This window comes from Pelobates fuscus, chromosome 2 (genome assembly GCF_036172605.1).
Source record: "Pelobates fuscus isolate aPelFus1 chromosome 2, aPelFus1.pri, whole genome shotgun sequence".
Lineage (NCBI taxonomy): Eukaryota > Metazoa > Chordata > Amphibia > Anura > Pelobatidae > Pelobates > Pelobates fuscus.
This window is the reverse complement of record NC_086318.1, coordinates 392476287-392497539: the sequence shown is the minus strand read 5'-3', so window position 1 is coordinate 392497539 and position 21253 is coordinate 392476287. Positions and strand designations below refer to the sequence as shown.

At 40.5% G+C, this 21253-nt stretch overlaps 1 protein-coding gene across 1 annotated transcript in view; it reads right to left on the bottom strand.

The window, feature by feature from the left end:
- The window catches only part of USH2A (usherin), an 800771-nt gene that overhangs the window by 147844 nt on the left and 631674 nt on the right, over positions 1-21253 (bottom strand). The window contains exons 56-58 of the mRNA XM_063441883.1: positions 15103-15210; positions 10423-10606; positions 4768-4925 (exon numbers count right to left, since the gene is read on the bottom strand). Of these exons, the coding sequence (XP_063297953.1) occupies positions 4768-4925; positions 10423-10606; positions 15103-15210 (450 nt within the window). The remainder of the gene's footprint in view (positions 1-4767; positions 4926-10422; positions 10607-15102; positions 15211-21253) is intronic.

Sequence of the window (21253 nt, the reverse complement as noted above, 5' to 3'; positions counted from 1 at the left end):
AAGAGGAGATAGGAGGCCTAAACCGCCGCATGGGAGTGATTGAAGCCGGAGAAGAGGACAGGGGAAAGAGGCTGGACGACTCCGACTCCCGGGTCAAAGCCCTCACCCAACAGGTGCAACACCTATCGAGAGCAGTGACCTCTCTAGAAGCAAGGCACCGAAGAAAGAACTTCAGGATCCGCGGTGCCCCAGAGTCAGTAGGCCAGGAAGCCCTGCTCAACTTTGCCCATGAAGTCCTGCAAGCACTTGGAGTCCAGGTAGGCGGCGAGCGGCCACCACTGGTATCGGCCTTCAGGGTCCGGAAAGCGCCTACAGCACCCGCAGATGCACCTCGGGACATTATCGTTGTCACAAGAGACACCTCAATAAAAACGGCTGTTATGGCACGATCCAGACAACTATCAAATATAGTAATTGCAAACGCCAAGTTATTGATTTTTGACGACTTACCCTTCGCAGTGCTCCTTGAACGGCGCAAGTTTGCTCACATCACCAGGATTTTACGAGACCAAGGTATCAAGTACCGGTGGGGGTTGTCGGGGACATTGGTGGTGCAGAGAGGAGAAGCAATACACACACTGTCGCCCTCCGAGGACCACACAGGGTTTCTAGAGAAACTTAATATACTGGGGCCGACCCCCTCAGAGCAGCAAACGGCAGAGGCCCGGACGGCCATGAACCCTACCACGAGAGGGAAACGCGGAACCAAGCCCACCGAAGACACACAGCTCATGGGGCGGCTGGATCCCCCATAGGAACCCCTGCTTTAACTGTGCCCCGGCTAAGCCACCACCCAAGATAGGTACACCGGGACTACCGTATGAACTCACCACCAGAACTGTGTGCCCAAAAGGCATTACTCTACTCACAATCTTTGCTCAATAGTATATATGCCATATTGTCTTGTAAATATTTTATTTTATTTTATTTTATTTTTTACTTTTTTTTTTCTCTTCTATGTCTAACCTTTAGTTAATCGCATCCTAAGATTCAGCTGCAGACCGCAGGTCACCGGGGTCGCGGAGACACCCAGTATTATTCTCACATACTGCCACGCGGGTAAGGCAGGTTGGAAAGCCGCAACAGGGGGGTCACATGGCGGCCGACACTAACAAAACCATAGGCTTCAGCAGCACCACCGCAGGCACAAACAGACCCCATTTTAAGAGCCAACTTACACCACTTGCGACGTCTACACGTGTGGTAGTATCCCAAACACAATCAGCACCCCACAACGCATCAGATGAAAACCCACACAGGGAGCTCACAAGCTAATGGGTCGGTCCTACAAGACTGCCCGGGAGAGCGCAAGGGGGCCCCGTGGTGACCGTTTTATAATATTGTTTTTACTCTATGTTAGGTTACCCAGAGTTATTTTCTGTTTAATTTGATATATTACCCACGAGACACAATAGGCTTACTGAACACTTACCTCAGACTTGCTATCTGGGAGGTGGCGACTGGGTTAACCAAGCACCCAGATAATACGCCCTATAGAGCTGCATTGCAGTAAACCAGCTCAGGATCTTGCTGGTAATGTGTTAGGTAAGGTTCAGGCCTTTAACCATGGTGGACAACAATCAGGGGAGCATAGCTGGCCTACATGTCCCTCCTCCATTACTTCTGCAGGTTCATATTCACTAGACCTGACGATCATTATGCAGGAATCTCTTGGATCATTCTGATTGAAAATGTGCATTGGACCCTAGGTGGAGCCAGCAAACCCTCATGTTTAGCTTATGTCCCCGATTAAGTTATTATTTTAATGGCAAATTATATAAACTGTGTTTTACTCATCATAGCAAATGTTTCATGATTACTGATATAACTCTTTTACTCGTATCGTACATCCATACTTTTATAACCTGTCTCATAACAAAATGTGCAATTGTATACCGTCATAACCTTGTTTGATTACACCATCCCGCCTGTGTCTGCTGTCGTAGCACCACGGGACTGTTTGTTAAATCTATTGCACCAAAATAAAGAATTAAAAAAAAAATAAAATAAAATCCCTTTGTTTATGCCGCTCTTAATAACTTGCTAGACCTTATAGGAGCCTCCTGTAGGCAATTAAATCCAATTTACAGAGCAGGAGATAAAAACCTTTAAAGTAAGTAACATCTGATTAAAAATGGAACCATTTTTTCATTCATGCTGTGTCAGTCACAGCCAGGGGATTTGTGGCTAGGGCTGCATAAACAGAAACAAAAGTAATTTAACTCCTAAATGGCAGATACTTCAGCAGTGAGACTGCATGGGCATGTTCTATACATAAAAAAAGGCTTCTTTAAACTAAAGTTGTTTTGATGCATATAGTGTCCCTTTAAATGGGAAGGCAGGCAAGGGTCAAATACCAGAGATAAAAAAAATAGAAACTGAAGGTATGTACACTAACAGGAGCACAGTTTAACTAAGCAATGAGAGATAGGAGGAGTGCTGTTAAATAGAGGAGGAGAGGTATGTCCTACCAAAAACACTCCCGCCTCCAACACACACACACACACTCCCTGCCACAGTCTGCTCCCTCTCCCTTCAAGAGAACACCACTCTAGTGAGCGTGCTCCTGAGAATGAGAAGGTTAGTGCTCCCTGAATCTACGCCCATTCTCCACGCCAAGGTAAAGGGGGCCCTCTCCCAGGAATGGGATGTGGCACCAGCACCACTACGGAGAAAGAGAACCGCTTCCAACACACGGTGGTTCGCACAGGTGTCACGCATCTGGGAAGAGACAGGGAGATGCGGCGAGGGAGTACGAGGTAAGGAAGCAGGGGAGCGGGGCCTGATGCAAATAAATCTATCTATGTATGTAGCTCTATATATCACTCTATCTATCTATAGTTCTCTCTCTGTCTATCTATAAAAGGAATCTACAAAAGGATTCCAAAAAAGAAAAAGTGAAGCAATTTCTCCTAAGTGCAAGTGTCAGACTTGTTATTTGGTGTCGAAGTTAGCACGAGAATAATGACAAGCTGCCAAAACATATTTTCCTGTTCACTAAAGAACAAGGGTTTTAGTCCTTTAATATTCCCGGCACAGCAGCTTTTCATAATTTACAACAACTGGACACTGATAGGCTATTTAACATTTATGAACTTACAATGTAATCCAAAATTCATTATAATCCTTACAAATAAATAGTTGATATTTTTTCACCATCTGAATTCCCTCTTATGCGGGGAATGAGCTTAAGACCGGCATACGCTTTATAAATGTTTACTTTTACTGAAAATCTAAATAATTTAAGCAGTTTCTATTGCATCTGTTAATTTGCAATGTTTGAAACGAAGTATTAGTATTTTGCAAGGATATTTCAAGCACATTATTTTTTTTGTGCAGAATAGATTAATGTTACAAAGAAATAATTTTTATTCAAATGTTGGTTTAATTTCAAACGTAGACATACCTGTTATTTAACCTCATTCATCTCCTCTCCCCACCCAAAAATATGGGGTTATTCATGAAAGTCCGAAAAGTCCAGACTGAATGGCGAAATACCATCTTGTTCTGTTAAGTGCTATTCAGAATGAGCCTGGATTTTAAATGACCGTATAATGCATCCTCTGACACAGGTAGCAAAGCTGTTTTCCTGACACGATAGTTCCCTATGGTGACCCTCCGCTGCCTCCCCCCAGGGCAGAAGGGGTTAAAACCCAGTTCTGTCACTCACCTTTTTCCAGCGCCAATGTCCCTTGGCAGGGGAACCTAATGCGCAGTAGAACAGCTTTCCTATGGGGTTTTGGATGACGCTGGAAGTCCTCATGCATAGCATGAAGACGTCCAGCATCAGGCGAATTCAAGTCACCTAACAACCCGGAAGTTCCCCTAGTGGCTATATCATAGACCGCCACTGGAGGTGGAGTTAACCCATAAAGATAATTATTGCAGTTAATTAAAAACTGCAATAATTACCTTTCCGGGGTTAAGGGACCTGGGAATATACACCTATGTCACTTCAATGTGCTGAAGTGGTGTGGGTGCCTATAGTGTCCCTTTAAGAAACCCACAAGATTAATCTGGATATGTTAATTTTGGCAGTCTTTTTATATTTTGCAAAGACCCCTAACACTGACTGATCCGATGTGGTGGCTGAGGGCTGCAGGATAGGTGAGTTTTACTTATCTCAGACTTTCCCTCATGGTGATTGCCTTCTTTGCACTGCTGTCCACTACACCTCCTGGCACTTCAGTTGTTAGCAGTGAAGTCAGTGTTGTACTCTCGTGCATGCCTGAATCCCCCATTTGTGATGACTGATGGTGTTGGATAAAAGTTGACAGTGAAGCTCTGCCTTTTGTCAACCTCATGCTTAACCATAAGGAAAAATAGTCACCACTATGTCTTATGATATCTTTGGGTTTTGTTGGAATTTCAGTGAATTTCAAACACATTCCTGATCAGTATTTCATAAAGAATGTATCTTTGTGAAATGCTGAAAAGTAAAAGATCTGCTTTAACCATGTGATACAAATCTAGCAACTGGGCCAAAATAGTCCATTGGGATTGGGCCAATAAATTAACAAGAGGAGGTGTAACTGATCCTAGAATGACCCCCTTGTGTCCCCACCTACGGGCATTGGAAGGAAGCAAAACTACAGCAATGGGAGGTGGACATTGTCACCACTGGCCAGCCGATTTTGTTATTGGACAGCGTGGTAACACTAGGCTGTCTAACAGATGTAGAGAAATGGGAGCTAACATTTTTGGATTATTCTTATTAACCTCTGAAATCAACATTCTGTGAATTCCCCAAAAATATATATACTTTACCAGGAACATCCCAGGCCACATATATGGTGTGGGGCCCAAGCGTTGTGATATTGTACGGAGCAGGGATATCCTCTGGAGCTGCAGCTGGAGTTTCTATAATATAGAAGTCACTATTGGTACTTCCAGCCTCAGTACTTGCTTCCAACTGGTAATAATACCTAAACAAATCACATATAACACAAACAAGTATTCAATCTATTCAAACTTGAAATAGAAAAAAGAAAAAAGAAGACACAGAGTGGTAATACCTCTATTTGTTATGTTTAATTTAAAGCAATGTCGGTAATTTACCCTCTTAAAGAACAAATTACATCACATTTTCACTTCTCATTTTAAAATGTTTTATGGCATTTCATGATGCTTAATGATATATATTTAAAAGATGCATATTGACTTTTTGAGAAAATGGGATTGTTGTATCTGGCAGAGCAGCCATGTTTGGTCAGAGTTTACCGCTGCCTGACCAACTGCTGCTCAACCTAACTGGCTTGGTTGCTGCAGTTTCACACAAAACAATTGCAGCTGCAGGCAAGTTAGGTTGAGTTTCTACTTCCTTGATCTTTCTAAAAAGTTACTTGTTAATTTTATTGACATACAAAAAAAAAAAAGTAATCAAAGCTAGGGTAAAAGTGAAGAAAAAAACCAAAACACTGTTGCCTGTCATTACAGTTTTCCATAGAGATGGGATGTCTTATATCCAATGATGTGCCAACTTTATGCTCTAATATGATGTCAATAATTTTGCTTATATGCAGCCTAACGGTGTATATTGAAAGAGTTTCCAGTTATGTTAATTCAGATGTTGTACTATTTAGTGTATTGCTTCCTCACATGCATCCTGCTATCTTCTGGTGATGAATGAGAGAACACTGATACCATATACACCCACATCATTCTAAGTGGGGTATTGTTACATAGTTCGGCCTCACTTATCATAATAGGTTCCCTTGGTGATTGTGACGAGACCAATCTCGCCACTGTGTATTGGAGGAGCCTGGTTGCCCGCCTGCTGCCTTTAGACTATGGCCCCATGTGGAAACGCTTGATTTTCCCCTACAAAGACACGAAAGCCGGGTCATTCGGTGCTTGCCCTGTTTGAGCGGTGATACCCCAGATAGTTATGCCATGGAGCCCATTCGTATAATGAAAGACTATGGGAAAGACTTTAGCTCCGTGGCAATTGAAGTGTATGTATGAGATCTGAGCGCCATTCAGTAATAATGTGCGCTCAGATCTGAGCTATCTGGGGATATGTTGAATGTACCTGGTTTATGCAATGGCTGCACAGTTATATATTTTTATGTATTTTATTGTCTTTTGCTGCCATGTGTTCAACAGAGTTTTGCCTCTGTCCTTGAAGATAATTGGATTACTTCCCAATTATCTCCAGGATAGAAGACTCTGTGGAACTGGTTTTGGGCAGAAAAGCCATGCTTCATTTGATCACAAAGGACTACGATCTATCTTTTGAACCACTGGACCAATTTGTATGATTTTGACGTATGTTTGTATTTGGAGTATGCTGATTCTGAAAATGTACTGTGAATATGATGCATACTTTTAAAGTTATGAATAATGTGGAAAAACTGTATTTCTCTGCTTGTGATAATTACATTACCCATTGTGTAAGGTAATTGTATCACAGGCAGAGGGAAGGATTTTGTGTGGGAGTGTCTGAGTGTATTGTACGTGTTTATTGGTTGCTTTCCAAAACCCTGTGGGTGGTACTAATGTGTATATAAGAACAATAAACCCACAGCTCTGTCAGTTCTGCTTGACCCTCAAAACGGAGCCTTGTCCTGTTCTTGGCGGGATTTATTGTATGCTGTTCCAGTTTGACTGCTAGGAGTGTAAACCTATTCATATGGTTTTTCCTATTCGGCTGTTTACAGCATTTGTATGGTTCCAGTTCAGCTGTTTACGGCATTCATATGCTTTCCCGGTTCGCTGTATTGGTGTCTACAGTAGCTGTGCCTGTGTCTCTGGAAGGGAAGATCTTCTAAACGGCGTTTAACCCCTTTTATGCCTGGGGGTGCCGTTACAGTGATTTTAGTATCTTTTTTTGGTAATGACCCAGCTGCTCTTACTATTTTTTATTCATTTGATTATCTGTAATCCAAGATCAAGTTTGTCCCACGGTATTATGTGCCTCTGGAGTCCTCATTGGGCCTCTAGGCTTGTTAAAAAAGGAATACTCTGTGTGTAAAATAGGCGCTTATAAACATTATTTGAGGAAATGTCAATCTTGAAGCAGCTACCACACTGTTGTGGAAATCTCTCTAATCCACCCAAACATAAACACAATAAAGTAAGACGGTTGGAAGGAAAAATCCACAACCAATATCCTTAGTGGAGCGCTAATATCAAATACACTTACCCCTAATTCTTAAATAATCTCGTATTAGACAAAGGGGTAAAAAGGAGTAAAAAAAATCTAATAGTGTAATATGAACGAGAATAACTGGTGATAAAAAAATATAAATAGACAAACTCACAAGGAAAGAGACATATGGGAGGACTGGCTCAAATCACAAGCGCGTTGGTGTACTAAGGTGACACCTTTCCTCTTCTTGGTTCTTCTTATAAAACTCAAAATAAAACACAGAAAATAATATTGTGTAGTATTTTAAAAACCAAGTGATAAACAAACAAAAAACTGCTCACCTTGGTCAGAGCCAATAAGAGAAACCTGGCTCTGGGTATAAAAGCTGTTAAACCACTATAGGGGGGTATCCTTTCTTTGCTGGAGATAGATGAAGTGGATCGCCGGTAGGACTAAAAATCCAATTGGGTCAATTTATTACACATTTATTAAAATATAACAAAAACAGTAAATTAAAATACTTTACAATCAAATAAATGTCCACAAAGCCTTCTCCAATTTAGTGGTGGATTTTCCCTTCCAACCTCCGTACTTTATTGTGTCTATGCTTGTTATGTTTGTCTATTAGCAGGTCCTCTTACTTTTTAAATCCTCAGAGATATTTAATAAAATAGCAAGAATTGTGTAATATCTTTTTTAACTTTTTGTTGTCAGCTGATATGGTATTAAATTTTGATTTGCTATTTTGTAATGTCATTATAGATAAATGTTATCCACTTATCTGTAGAGCACATCACTTCGGGAAGGACCAACCAAGATCCTGTTTTTGTGTTGCCGGTGGGACATTTTGAGGATGTGCAATGCTTCTTAACATTTGTGTCATGCTTTATGTCCTTTTAGCTACATTGTTACCTACATATCATGAGTTAGGGTCCAATAATATGCTGACATAATCCCAAAACCTTTAAACACCTTAGTGCAGTGATGGCGAACCTATGGCACGCGTGCTACAGGTGGCACGCCGAGCCCTTTCTGTGGGCACGCAGCCATAGGTTTGCCATCAATGCAGAGTAGGCACCTGCCTGCCCAAAACAGCAGGCGCCTACTCTGCTTCCATGTCGTGAGGCAGGGGGAGGAATCTGTGAAGCAGCTCCCTTGTCTTCCTGCGAGCAATCTGTGTGGAGCGTTGCCGCGCGTTACCATGGCAACATTCCACACAGCATCGCGCGGGAGGACAGGGGAGCTGCTTCACAGATCCCTCCCCCTGCCTCCCGACACGGAAGCAGTACTTGCCACCACCAGACCACCAGGGATGGCTGTGTTCATTAAAGGTAAGAAGGAGGGAGGGGGGGATACTGATTCAGCATACTCTTTTTTAAACACCTTTACCCCTATCCCCCCACAGCACCCCATCCCCCCAACACACAGTACCCCTACCCCCCCCCACACAGTACTCCTACCCCCACACACAGCACCTCTACCCCCCTATACAGCACACCTACCCCCACACACAGTACCCCTACCCCCGACACAGAGTACCCCTACCTCCCACTCACAGTACGCATACCCCCCACACAGTAACCCTACCCCACACACAGAGTACCCCTAACCCCCCACACACAGTACCCCTACCCCCCACACAGCAGCCCTACCCCCCACACAGCACCCCTCCCCAGCATCCCTCCCCTCCCCACACCCAGCATCCCTCCCCCACACCCAGCTTCCCTCCCCTCCCCTACACCCAGCATCCCTCCCCACCCCTACCCCCACACGCACAGCAGCCCTACCCCCCCACACACAGCACCCCTACACCCCACAGCACAGCACCCTTAACCCTGCCCAGCACCCCTACCCCTCATACACACACACCACCCCTCATACACACACACACTGCACCTCTCATACACACACACAGCACCCCTCACACACACACATACACACACAGCACCCCTCACACACACACACACAGCACCCCTCATACACACACACACACACAGCACCTCTCATACACAGACACAGCACCCCTCACACACACAGCACCCCTCACACACACGCACACAGCACCCCTCACACACACACAGCACCCCTCATACACACACACAGCCACAGCACCCCTCACACACACACAGCACCCCTCATACACACACACAGCACCCATCACACACACACACACACACACAGCACCCCTCACACACAAACACACACACACACACACACAGCACTCCTCATACACACACAGCCACAGCACCCCTCATACACACACACATAGCACCTGTGTGTATTCAGCAGTCTGTGTGTGTGTATTCAGCGGACTGTGTGTGTATGTATTCAGCAGTCTATGTGTGTGTACTCAGCAGTCTGTGTGTGTACTCAGCAGTCTGTGTGTGTGTATTCAGCATTCTGTCTGTATGTGTATTCAGGAGACTGTGTTTGTGTGTGTATTCATCAGTCTCTGTATTCAGCAGTCTTGTGTGTGTGTATTCAGCAGACTGTGTATGTATTCAGCAGTCTGTGTGTGTATGTATTGCATTTGTTGGAGATACTAATAAATATAAGCTTAATTTTATCTATTTATATCATTATTTAAAATTTGTATCATTGAACTCTCTGTTGTTGTGTTCTTTTAAAACAAAAGTTGTTAATTAGTTCGGACAACAGTACGAGTTGTTTTTTCTAAACTTAAACCTCAGTATTGAGGTTTAATTGCCGTGTTGGCACTTTAAGGAAAAAAAAGTTGGCATGTATTGCAGTTTAGGCACCTGGGCTCAAAAAGGTTCGCCATCACTGCCTTAGTGGAATCCCACATTTAATTGCAAATCATAAGACAACAGTATGCAAAGTTTTGCAGAAAATACAGAATATATCTTTATTAATAAAACCACAATATAGACACATTAAATAAAACTTTAATTACATCTGGTCCACATTTAAATTATGCTGCTCATTATCTAGAGAATAAAGTAAAAACATCTCAGAAATAAAACCACAATATCAGTGAAATAAAAAAATACAAATTAAATCAAAGCTGGGAATAACATTTTCACTTTTCACGCTGGTAATAAAAACAAAGCTTCCCTTATTTTTTATGGGTGATCTGATCTGCTTTATTTCGGAACTGCTGTAAAAGTACCCAAGTCAATACAAACCTCTTCAATATGTGCAATGACAAAGCGCCTGGAAGAGTTATTGTCAATGCTTTTTAATGATTAAGTAATAATGATTTTTCCCTTTTTAAAAGAGGAAGTAAAAGTCGTGTTTTGTAGCATGCCCAGATAAAATATCATTGTTAATCATTGCTTGGAAGCTTAATATAGATTAGTGTTAAACATTACCTGCTGTTGGGCTGCAGGCCAACGTCAGTGAAACTCAAATATTCCCCACTTCGATTGGCAATTATTTCCCCATTGCATTTCAGTCTGTACTGCAAAACCATCCCGTTGGGCTTCTCAGGTTCGCTCCAATATAGTTCCAGCGCTGTTGTATTGATTATAACATGACGTGGCTTTGACCACACTCCTGCACAGTCAAAATTAAAATAAAATGAATATGTTTGCATTTTAGCATTTTTACTCTTTTTTTTTTTATAGAATACATAGTACAAACAAAAAAAAATCCAGATAATATGTAATTCTATTATCAGCAATCCATCTCTGCAAATAACCAATCAGGCAATGTGTTTAAGACAAACTATGCATAAAGAAATGTGTTTATGGTTCTTTTAACCTGAATTTCTATGCACTGAACACTGTATGTTTCTTTAAAAAGTTTGATGTAACATGAACATGCATGATATCTATATGATATATATTTGTGGTCGGGGCACAAAAGCTGTAACATAGAAATAGTATGTAAGTCGGTTGTCTTGTGCCAGAACCGACATACCAAAAGGCCTAAAAAATAAAGCGGCCAAACCTTATAAAAATGAGTTCAGAAATTGGGAGAGATGGGAGGGGTTACGTGACACGCAGACCACAATGTGGTGGCTGGAGAGAGGAAGGGAGTCCTGTAAATAGTCAGACAACAATACACAATAATGGACAACTTAGTTTGCTAAATCTTGAAATGCCTGAGTTCTGTCTCAGTTTGGGGACTGTATCGGCAATATGCTGCAGATTCCCAACACCCTAATTTCTTAAAGGGACACTGTAGGCACCCAGACAACTTCAGGTAATTGAAGTGGTCTGGGTGCTGTGTCCGTTTTGCACTTAGTGCTGCAATGTAAAACATTTTCAGTTCCAGAGAAACTGCAATGTTTACATTGCTGCTCTAAGTCTGCGCACATTGTTTGTCTACCAGAATCGAAACGGACCTTTGGTCCGGTATCGGACGCTGGACGTCCTCATGCTCTGCATGAGAACCTCCAGCGCCAAATTTTTCCCCATAGGAAAGCATTCCTATGGGGAAAGCCTAATGCGAGCATGGCCATTGTCGCACATCCGCATTAGGTCTCCCCCGCCGGCTGGTTTTGGTGGGGGAGGAGCATGGGTGGATCCTGATTCAGGTAAGCGGGGACATGAGGGAGGGGGCACTGTAGGATCCTATAGTGCCAGAAACATGGCTTTGTTTTCCTGGCACTATAGAATCCCTTTAATTATACGTACAGGAGCATTCCTACTGGAAGCTGTAGATGCTGCCCCCATCCTGACTTTAGGCATATTCTCATTGCTTTGGGAGAGTTAGGTTTAACTAATTAACCATAGATAGGAAATATTAACATGTTTATGGACTAGTACTTGTCAAAACGGACTTATCGTCTACACTTTAGTTTCTTCTTGTCCCTGCCTTAGACCTGACACCTACCAGAACTTGCAGTAGGGTATACTCATCCAATTCCCCAAATAGTTGTCGTATTTTGGGTAAAATCTAACTAATTACATGATTTTGTGGAGAGATTCAAGTTTATTTGTATATTATTTAGTTGGACACCTTTAGGAAGTCTTTAAGGTGAAGACACCTGTTAAAAGACAAGCGCACAATATCGCTGAAGCATCATTTTCCTTTTTGTTCCCTATTGTTTACTCATGATACTTCCTGATCAAGAGCTTAAAGGACCACTCTAGGCACCCAGACCACTTCAGCTTAATGAAGTGGTCTGGGTGCCAGGTCCAGCTAGCTTTTACCCTTTTTTTTATAAACATAGCAGTTTCAGAGAAACTGCTATGTTTATTCTGAGGGTTAAGCCAGCCTCCAGAGCCTCTAGTGGCTGTCTCACTGACAGCCGCTAGAGGCGCTTGCGTGCTTCTCACTGTGAAAATCACAGTGAGAGCACGCAAGCGTCCATAGGAAAGCATTATGAATGCTTTCCTATGCGACCGGCTGAATGCGAGCGCGGCTCCTGCCGCGCATGCGCATTCAGCAGATGACGTCGCGAGGAAGAAGAGGAGGAGGAGTAGAGCTCCCCGCCCGGCGCTGGAGAAAGAGGTAAGTTTAACCCCTTCCTCCCCCCAGAGCCCGGCGGGAGTGGGTCCCTGAGGGTGGGGGCACCCTCAGGGCACTCTAGTGCCAGGAAAACGAGTATGTTTTCCTGGCACTAGAGTGGTCCTTTAACTTAATTTATCCCATACAACAGAAAGGGTCGTTTATTTACTTATTAAGTTTTGCCTGAATAACACTAGCATTCTTTTCTTATATCATTATTTAAAAACATGGGCTCGGTGTAATACTGATTCAGCCTAGCCAGTCTATCACCTTATAAATGTTTGAATTACATTTTGTTTAATATATGTATTTCAATAAAGTTTATATTTATTTTAAATGAAGATAGGGAATTCTTTGTCCATTCTTTGGGGGTACTAGTGATTTTTCTTTTTTAGTTCAATTGCAGGTTTTGGGGTTATCCCCATATTGAGGTCCCTATTACCGGTTTCCTTTTTTAGGCAACCATATTTATCTTCAATCCTAGTTTTGTATTACGATTAATGCTTATATGAGAATCCAACTTAACTTACATTGGCAACATTTTTTGAGATTCCTCACATTCCTCTCTAATCATTTTTTTCACAACAGTCTACTTACTTATGCTAATGTTTAAATCCTGGCACAAGACCTCCTTATCTTTCATTGGTAACTTTTTAGACCTTCATCATCGTGGACTCATAACTTTTTCTCAACTATGAGACAAGTTACCTTTGCTTCAAATCCTCTTTTTTTTTGTTGCTTATTTATAAGTTCAGAACTTCATTCACATTGTTTAACAGCACCGTCAAGCCTGGACTCACCATTACACTTCATTGTTTTAAATCCTTCCTGACCACATTACCGTATCTGCTTACTACATGGTTGTATTCAAACAGTCGTAGATCACTCTATACCAACCAGCTGTATTCACAAATTGAAAACCTCCCTCTCCTCCCATTCAACTGATGACATCCTCACTGCAACAAACAAATTCCTTAAGATTTTCCCAGTTTTCTTGTACCAAAAGTTACATCGCTAGATTGCACAGCATGACTACCTAGCCCCTGGCTCCCAACATCAACTGGATTTAACAAACTCTTTTAAATGCCTGTGCGGGGTAGATAGGGCTAGTAAATGTGGGGTAGAAGGAGCTGATTTAACTTATTATAAGTAATTATGGACATAATCTCTTATTGAGTAACTCTTACACCGTTCTGTACCTGGAACTGTCCATTTTCAGTAAATGTTTTTGTTTTTTTATGGCATTACTCCAAAACACTACAGATTTATTCAAACGTTCCTGGCAGCTACCAGACAGACCATCCTCCATGCCTCCAAGTGAGTTTCACTTGACAAAATCTGCCCTAGCCTTATGACAATCCAAATCGACCTATATGTTTAAGCTGGACTGGGATGAGGCCTCCCAGTGCAAGGAATGCAAAGTTTCTCAGTTTTTTTTTTTTTTTAAATATTCAGAACCCTGTATCCACTCTCTGCATAAGGATCTTATGGGTAAATCCTTTCAATTCACCAACTAATATTCCCTACAAATCTTTAGTGAGAGACCTCCACGTTAACCTACTTTAAAATAAAATAAAAATGATATAGGTGTTATTTGGAACCAACGATATTGCTTTCAGTTAAAATTGTATTATCTGTATGTTACTGTATTTTGATCTTCATATTCTATACGTAAATATTCATTAGGGTGTTCGGTAATGTAATTTCAATGCCCTTCAGCTTCTTCTGTTGTATTTAAAATAATAGTATATTGGCTGAGAGTCTTTACTCCACAGGCAGACATCTCTCCAACCCCTCTATTAGTGCATGCATTGTATGTACTAAAGCAAGGTATGTTTAGGCCCTGTATACAAAGTTACCATTTAATTTCAGTTATTTTTTTGAAATAATAATAAATATATTACACGAAAAATAGCAGAGTGGTTGGCCTTAATTAATTTTCCTTCCTGCAGCCTGTTTGGAACACCACAAGTATCTGGATATCCAAAAAGGCAGCTGACCTTTGTTTATTTGCATGCTTTTTTTTCGGGGATATCATAAAGAGATGCTCTAGCAGAGGATAAAAACCTTCATATATTATAAAATAAAGTCCAACTCTGAAACGCAACACAATTATAAATAATTAGCTTTCCTACTACAAGTAAATCTGACCAGTCCTTGGATATGTGCACAGATTATAGTGCGTGCTTTGTATTCCAACTACAAACACAGCTAAGGTGAACAAAGTCTCTTAAAAAATGCCCAAAAGCAAACCAAGAGTTGAAATTTACACTCTAAAGAAACAATACAATATCAAACAATAAAATGTGGACTGATATCTTGAAAGCAAATGGCGCTGTTTGTTTTTATTAGTGATTAAACTCAAAGTGCTATCTCATCTTTGCAATGGTTTGTAAACCTTTCCTAAACATATTTTCAGTAAAAGAATTCTAAGAAACCTATTACTAGCCTTAAGGCAAAAGAGGATAATGTTTCCATAGCAAAGCAACCACAGATGCTCTGGGTGAAATATATGATTGACAATAAACTTACGAATCTACAATGATAAAAACCATGTATTAACAAAGTAATATGAAAAATCCTTTTTTTATTACCCTGTGGAACATCTTGCGATGTAACGCCTGTAGATGGCTCACTGGTTGTACAGCCGGCAGAGGTGCAAACTGTCAGCGAGAAACTGTACTTTGTAAATGGCTGGAGACCTAAAAGATAAAAAAAAAAAAATAATTTTGATAAAATAAAATAATGTGTTTTAATAAATTACAGAAAATGATCAATCCATCCATTATACTAACATCCAAGTGGCCCTATTAGGAAGCTAACTACTTATACCAGTCATGCCCAAAAGGTTTTAAAACTACAGGCTCCATGATGCTTTGTCATTCTAAGGCATTCTAAAGCTATGCAAGCATCATGGGAGTTGTAGTTCATCAGGGAATCTACCTGTTGGGCACACTTGACTTACAGCTTTGTGGTTGAAGAATTGAATAACATTTTAGGCGAATGGTGCCTAAAAAAACCTGCAGTGTACACTTTAAGGGATATTCACTAGAACAAGAAGTTTTGCAATTGACTAGCAATTTAAAATTCTTTGTCAATTGTCCCCAATTCTAGCTCTAGTGAATAAACTTCATGTGGCTAAAAATATGAAGTATAATATAGACATCAGTACCTGTCTTTCTTTTAAATAAGAAAGCTAAAGAACAAACCTGTCTGAAAACACTCGACAGTATGCTGTTAGGCAAAATATATAAAGGCTTACAAACACAGTTGGTGTTTAGTCGATAACTCTTTGGATCTTCTAAATTAGCATTCAGATAAATTGGTTACATTTAAGGAAGAAAGTTGCTCACGCAGCTAATAATACAGTATGAATTTGTTGTGATTAAAATTATTTTATGCATACATACAAAACTTGGAACTTTTTCAGTCTTTCAACAGTCTCATTAGCTATCTTGCCAGGAGCAAGTTTTTTTGTTTTTTTTTCATGTGATAAACAGAGTGTGAGAGAACAGAATATAACCCAAGAATATAACGCAACTTTTCACCCTCGGGTCTTATTCTGCATTCAAACAGTTAATTCTAACTGCTATCATGAAGAATTAAATAACTAGAATGCAAGGTGTTTCTTAATTTTAATAATCAATTGTGCTGAAAACTGAGCTCCTCGGGCTCAAGACCCTGTCTAGTAATATAGTCCTCCTGAGAAGATCACTATGTGCTCATTAATGATGCATAGAAAGATTAATAGATCTTAAATTAAATTAACTTGTGAAAAGATTTCATGAAATAATTCGGTATTCCATTTGGGGAGCAAGGCAACAGAGGGACTCATTCTTGAAATCAGACAGGAATTCCTGTGGCTACTATAGTCACCAGAATCACTACAGCATGTAGTTGTTCTGGTGCCTATATAATGTCTCTGTAAACTTTTTAAAGTAAACACTGACTTTCCCTATGGGAAAGCATTAGATTGGCTGAAATCAGCAACATTGATGGGATTACATAGCTCCGCCCCCTTCCCAGTGATTTGGTAGCTACATTGGAAGATGCTAATGAGAGTCACACCCCCTTCCCCGCCTACCACAAGGTCTTCCTTATGGACACGTGGATATGACAAAAAATGACAGTACACATAGGAACACGCCTACAATAGACTTCAGCCAATGGGAGGGAGCTGGGTATGGATGGCACTCTGAATATGAACAATACGTCATAGTTCCACCTCCACCATTCGTCTGGTGAGGAATTTTACTTTAATGAGTACATGTGACTCAGAAGGAGGCGAAGAGATTGATTGGTGCACAGCCCTTTAAAAGCTTGATCATCTCCAAAGATAAGGTTAGCCCCTGACGAAGGTGCCGTTTTAAGCACCGAAACGCGCATCGGGTCACTTTGTCTTCTCACTTTTGAGCACTTTAAGCACTATACACTCAATATCACCTTAGTTTTAGGTTTGGTATTTTAGTCTTGGTAGGACTTGGAGGGAAGGACGACTCGCTAGTGTGGGCTAGTTTTCTAGCTTAGGACACCCACGAAGGTGTTGTTTAGGAGCTGTAGCCCTATTTGTATTTGAAGGTGGCTAGATAACAGTGTAGTTTCACTACTATAGCATAAAACACCCATGAAGGTGTTTCCCTAACAAGGAAATATTAAATAGATAGATACTGGTTATGCTGAGACCACTGTAGCTTCAACACCCATGAAGATATATCCTAGAAGCTGTTCTGTATATACTCTTGAGTGGGATAGACAGGAATCTTTATGTGTATAGTGGTAGTGACCACCTGTCATTTCTCTTTTTGAGATCTCTCTTTACATCTCTGTACATATCCCCCATATTTATCCTATCGCTATACCTATCCCCCCTCCACCTCCACTTTGTGTAGTTTTCCTCTTGGATGCTACTCAGTGCACTGTTTAGAGAATAATTCCCATGTGATACTTTGTTCCTGACTAGGCAGCAACAATTGGATGCATTGATGAGGATCCATAGGATATACACTGTTCAGGATAGCAATTAGGGGTAAATTACCCACATACTTAGAGGCAATTGTTTACCACTTCCCAGCTGGGAATCTCAGAACAATTGTATTGTGTTTTGTTTTGTTTTTATGTACCATAATAAAGTTTAACATCATATTTGGATACATTGTCCTTAACTAGTTCCCTGGAGGGTCTGTGTTTGTTTATCCTACCAAGTTACTGTAGATATATTGGTAAGCTCTTTTTTTTTTATTATTATTGACTTTTCAATTAATTTACCAGTCTGGAATACCTCAGTCTTGCCATTCAGATTTAAACTTGCTACAATTCTTAGTTTACTGAATAACCCCCATTGGTTGTCTTAATTTACATTTTTAAAGTTTTCTTTGGGGGACTATACAATATAGAGTGAAAAATATATTTTTAACATCATGTGCTATACTATCATGCTCCGCACAATTTCTAAGAACATGCCCACTAGATAGAGCAGGGTGCCCATGAGATAATTAATTCATGCGCACGCTTGAACAATTTTAAAATCTTTGGAGGGAAGGACAACTCTACCATGTTGGAGCCAATCCAGGAACCGCAGCAGGCCGAGGTAGCAGGGAGTGAGGTAGGTGCTTAAGGAAGTAGATTAGTAATATCTCACACACAAGCTTTTTCCCATCTCATGTGCTTGAATACTTTAATTATTTAGACAGTTAAATCAGGTATATGCTGTAACTTTTTTGTGTACACATAATAACATGCATGCATGGAATGTAAAAAATATGTTTCCTGGTACTGTAATACAAGAATTTTCCAAGGAAGACATTTTTTGTTATTTACTTTTATTTAAATGTCTGTCTGTTTCACTTTCACCCATTTGACCCACATTTATAGGGTTATTCACTTATTCAAAGTGAATTTAAAATTTAAGGTAAAAATAGTAGAATTTTAATAATAAAATTAGCTATGCTCTCAGTTCAGCTACTCTGGCCTTAAATTTGAAATTCACTTTGAATTCTGTCTTTTAGTAAATAGCCCACTTGGTAAAAATGTACACATAGCAAATGAAATTACACAAAGCATTGAAAACATAGCAAATTAGTCGTCTCAGATTGCTCAGATCTGCCAAATCAGATTGCAATAAGCATGTTATTTTAATGCAACGCTTCCTGTACTGATTGAAGGATGTAAGGTGCTTAAAAGAGTGGATGCAATCTTTAAATGACCTTCTCGCAGAGCTACAGCCATCTAAACAGAGTCTCTGAACCCATTTGCAGAGCGCAGCATTTTCCTCTAGGACAAACACAAGCACCAATTAGTGACAGTCACATTTCTGCCAAACCATTTACACTAAATCAAAACCCATGCACTAGCTCTCTGAAAAAAAATAAATCAATTAGTTCAGTAAGACACACACAATAGAGTTAGTGGACATGCCGAAATTTATGCCCATCCACTCATCGCGTTTGGGACTTCTGCAGAACCAGAGCGGAAGGAGAGAAATGGAGAGTGATAGCTATGGGCACATTCCGGAGCAGAAAAGATAGAAAAGGTATGAAATAATTGGATGCCAGTCCTTGATGCCACTATACCTACTTAAAAGCTGTAAAAAAATATTTTAACATCTTAAATGGGGCAGTTTATTTGAGAGAGGGAAGGAAGAAGACACGGAGGTCTTATAGCATCGGGAACAGATCCAAGTAGTATTTTGCCCTGGTGCCAGTTCAAGTTACAGATAAATAATTTTATATTGGCTGATGATCATTAAATATTGCATTAGAACACAGGAACCCATTTTCAAAGCAAAACTAGATACATTCTGGGGGCAAAACTATAAAGTGGGAGATACGATGCCATAGAAAACAGCTTGATAAACATAGTGTATTTTGCAAAAGCTGGAACAAAACTAAAAATGAGCTAGATTTTGACACCATCGTCATGATTATTAGACTATTATTCCTAATGGTTTTCAACTTGCTTTACAATTGCTTCTGTATTGCACTAAAACATTATCTATTGAAAAACAAGCTTGCATAGGAACAGGTTCCCCTGTCCAATAATGTCCAATAATGTGATGTTTAGACAGACTCACTGTCTGTCTCAGAGTTTTTCCAGGTCGGGAGTGGCATTATACTTCTCACTTTTTTGTCCTGCTGCAGTGCATGCTTGGAGCAGGAGGATGTACTGGTCATCAGGAAGCAGCAGCCATCTTGTTGGTTTACTAAATACAGCCATCTTGGGAAGACCCAAGACACTGGTTATTAGGTTAGGAAGCTGTATAGTGTGTATAGTAAGGAAGCCTTTGTATTGACTCATCCTGGATACAGTAAGGCCTCTAGATTTGAGACCTCATGCCTGTGTGTATAATCTATTGAGTAGCCACTCGCAGCATTAAATTCACTAAGTGAATGTAGCCCACAACTTTGAGACAAAACAAATAATAAGCTAAAGGTGTCAGGGGGCTATGCATGCCAAAGGAGTTTAAGCATGCGTGGGATAGGCATAAGGCTATCCTAACTATAAGATAAGGCCAGGGACTAATGAAAGTATTTAGAAAATTGGGCAGACTAGATGGACCGAATGGTTCTAATCTGCCGTCACATTCTATACAGAAATGTTTCAATACAGAAATGGGATCAGGTAACAAAGATTTTGTCTCCTAGAGGGCTTATATTACAAAGGGCATCCTGTCTGACAGTGCTGGAAACTTGTGACAACATGTTATTTCCTCTTACGGGTTTGGGTCATGATGTCAGTAGGGAGAGCTAAGAGACATCTGAAGCTGTCTCTGCTATTGTAGTATGGAGAGACAGCACATTATCCCAGTAATAACAGGGGCATACTGCTGCTTTACCAGTTTTCCTTTTTCACTACAGACAGGTGAACAGCAGAGAAAGGAGCGGGATAATTAAAGCAGTTTAAGTATGTGTCATAGTGTGTGCCTGTATGCATTTGTGTGATTTACTACCTATATGTTACATAGTTACATAGTTACATAGCTGAAAAAAGACTTGCGTCCATCAAGTTCAGCATTCCTCACATATGTTTTTTTCTGTTGATCCAAAAGAAGGCAAAAAAAACCCAGTTTGAAGCACTTCCAATTTTGCAACAAGCTAGGGAAACAAATTCCTTCTTGACCCCAGAATGGCAGTCAGATTTATCCTTGGATCAAGCAGTTATTACCCTACATTGAAAGATTATATCCTTGAATATTCTGTTTTTGCAAGTATGCATCTAGTAGCTTTTTGAACATCTGTATGGACTCTGATAAAACCACTTCTTCAGGCAGAGAATTCCACATCCTGATTGTTCTTACAGTAAAAAAACCTTTCCTTTGCCTTAGACGAAATCTTCTTTCTTCTAGTCTACACGCATGACCTCGTGTCCTATATAAAGTCCGGTTTGTGAATAGATTTCCACACAATGGTTTGTATTGGCCTCGAATATATTTGTATAATGTTATCATATCCCCTCTCAGGCGCCGTTTTTCTAAACTAAATAGGTTTAAATTTGTTAACCTTTCTTCATAGCTGATATGTTCCATTCCTTTTATTAATTTTGTAGCCCGCCTCTGCACTTTTTCTAGTGCCATAATATCCTTCTTTAGAACAGGTGCCCAAAATTGCACAGCATATTCAATGTATGGTCTTACCAGTGATTTATAAAGAGGCAAAATGATATTCTCGTCCCGAGAATGAATGCCCTTTTTCATGCATGACAATACCCTACTGGCCTTGGCCACTGCTGATTGACATTGCACATTGTTGC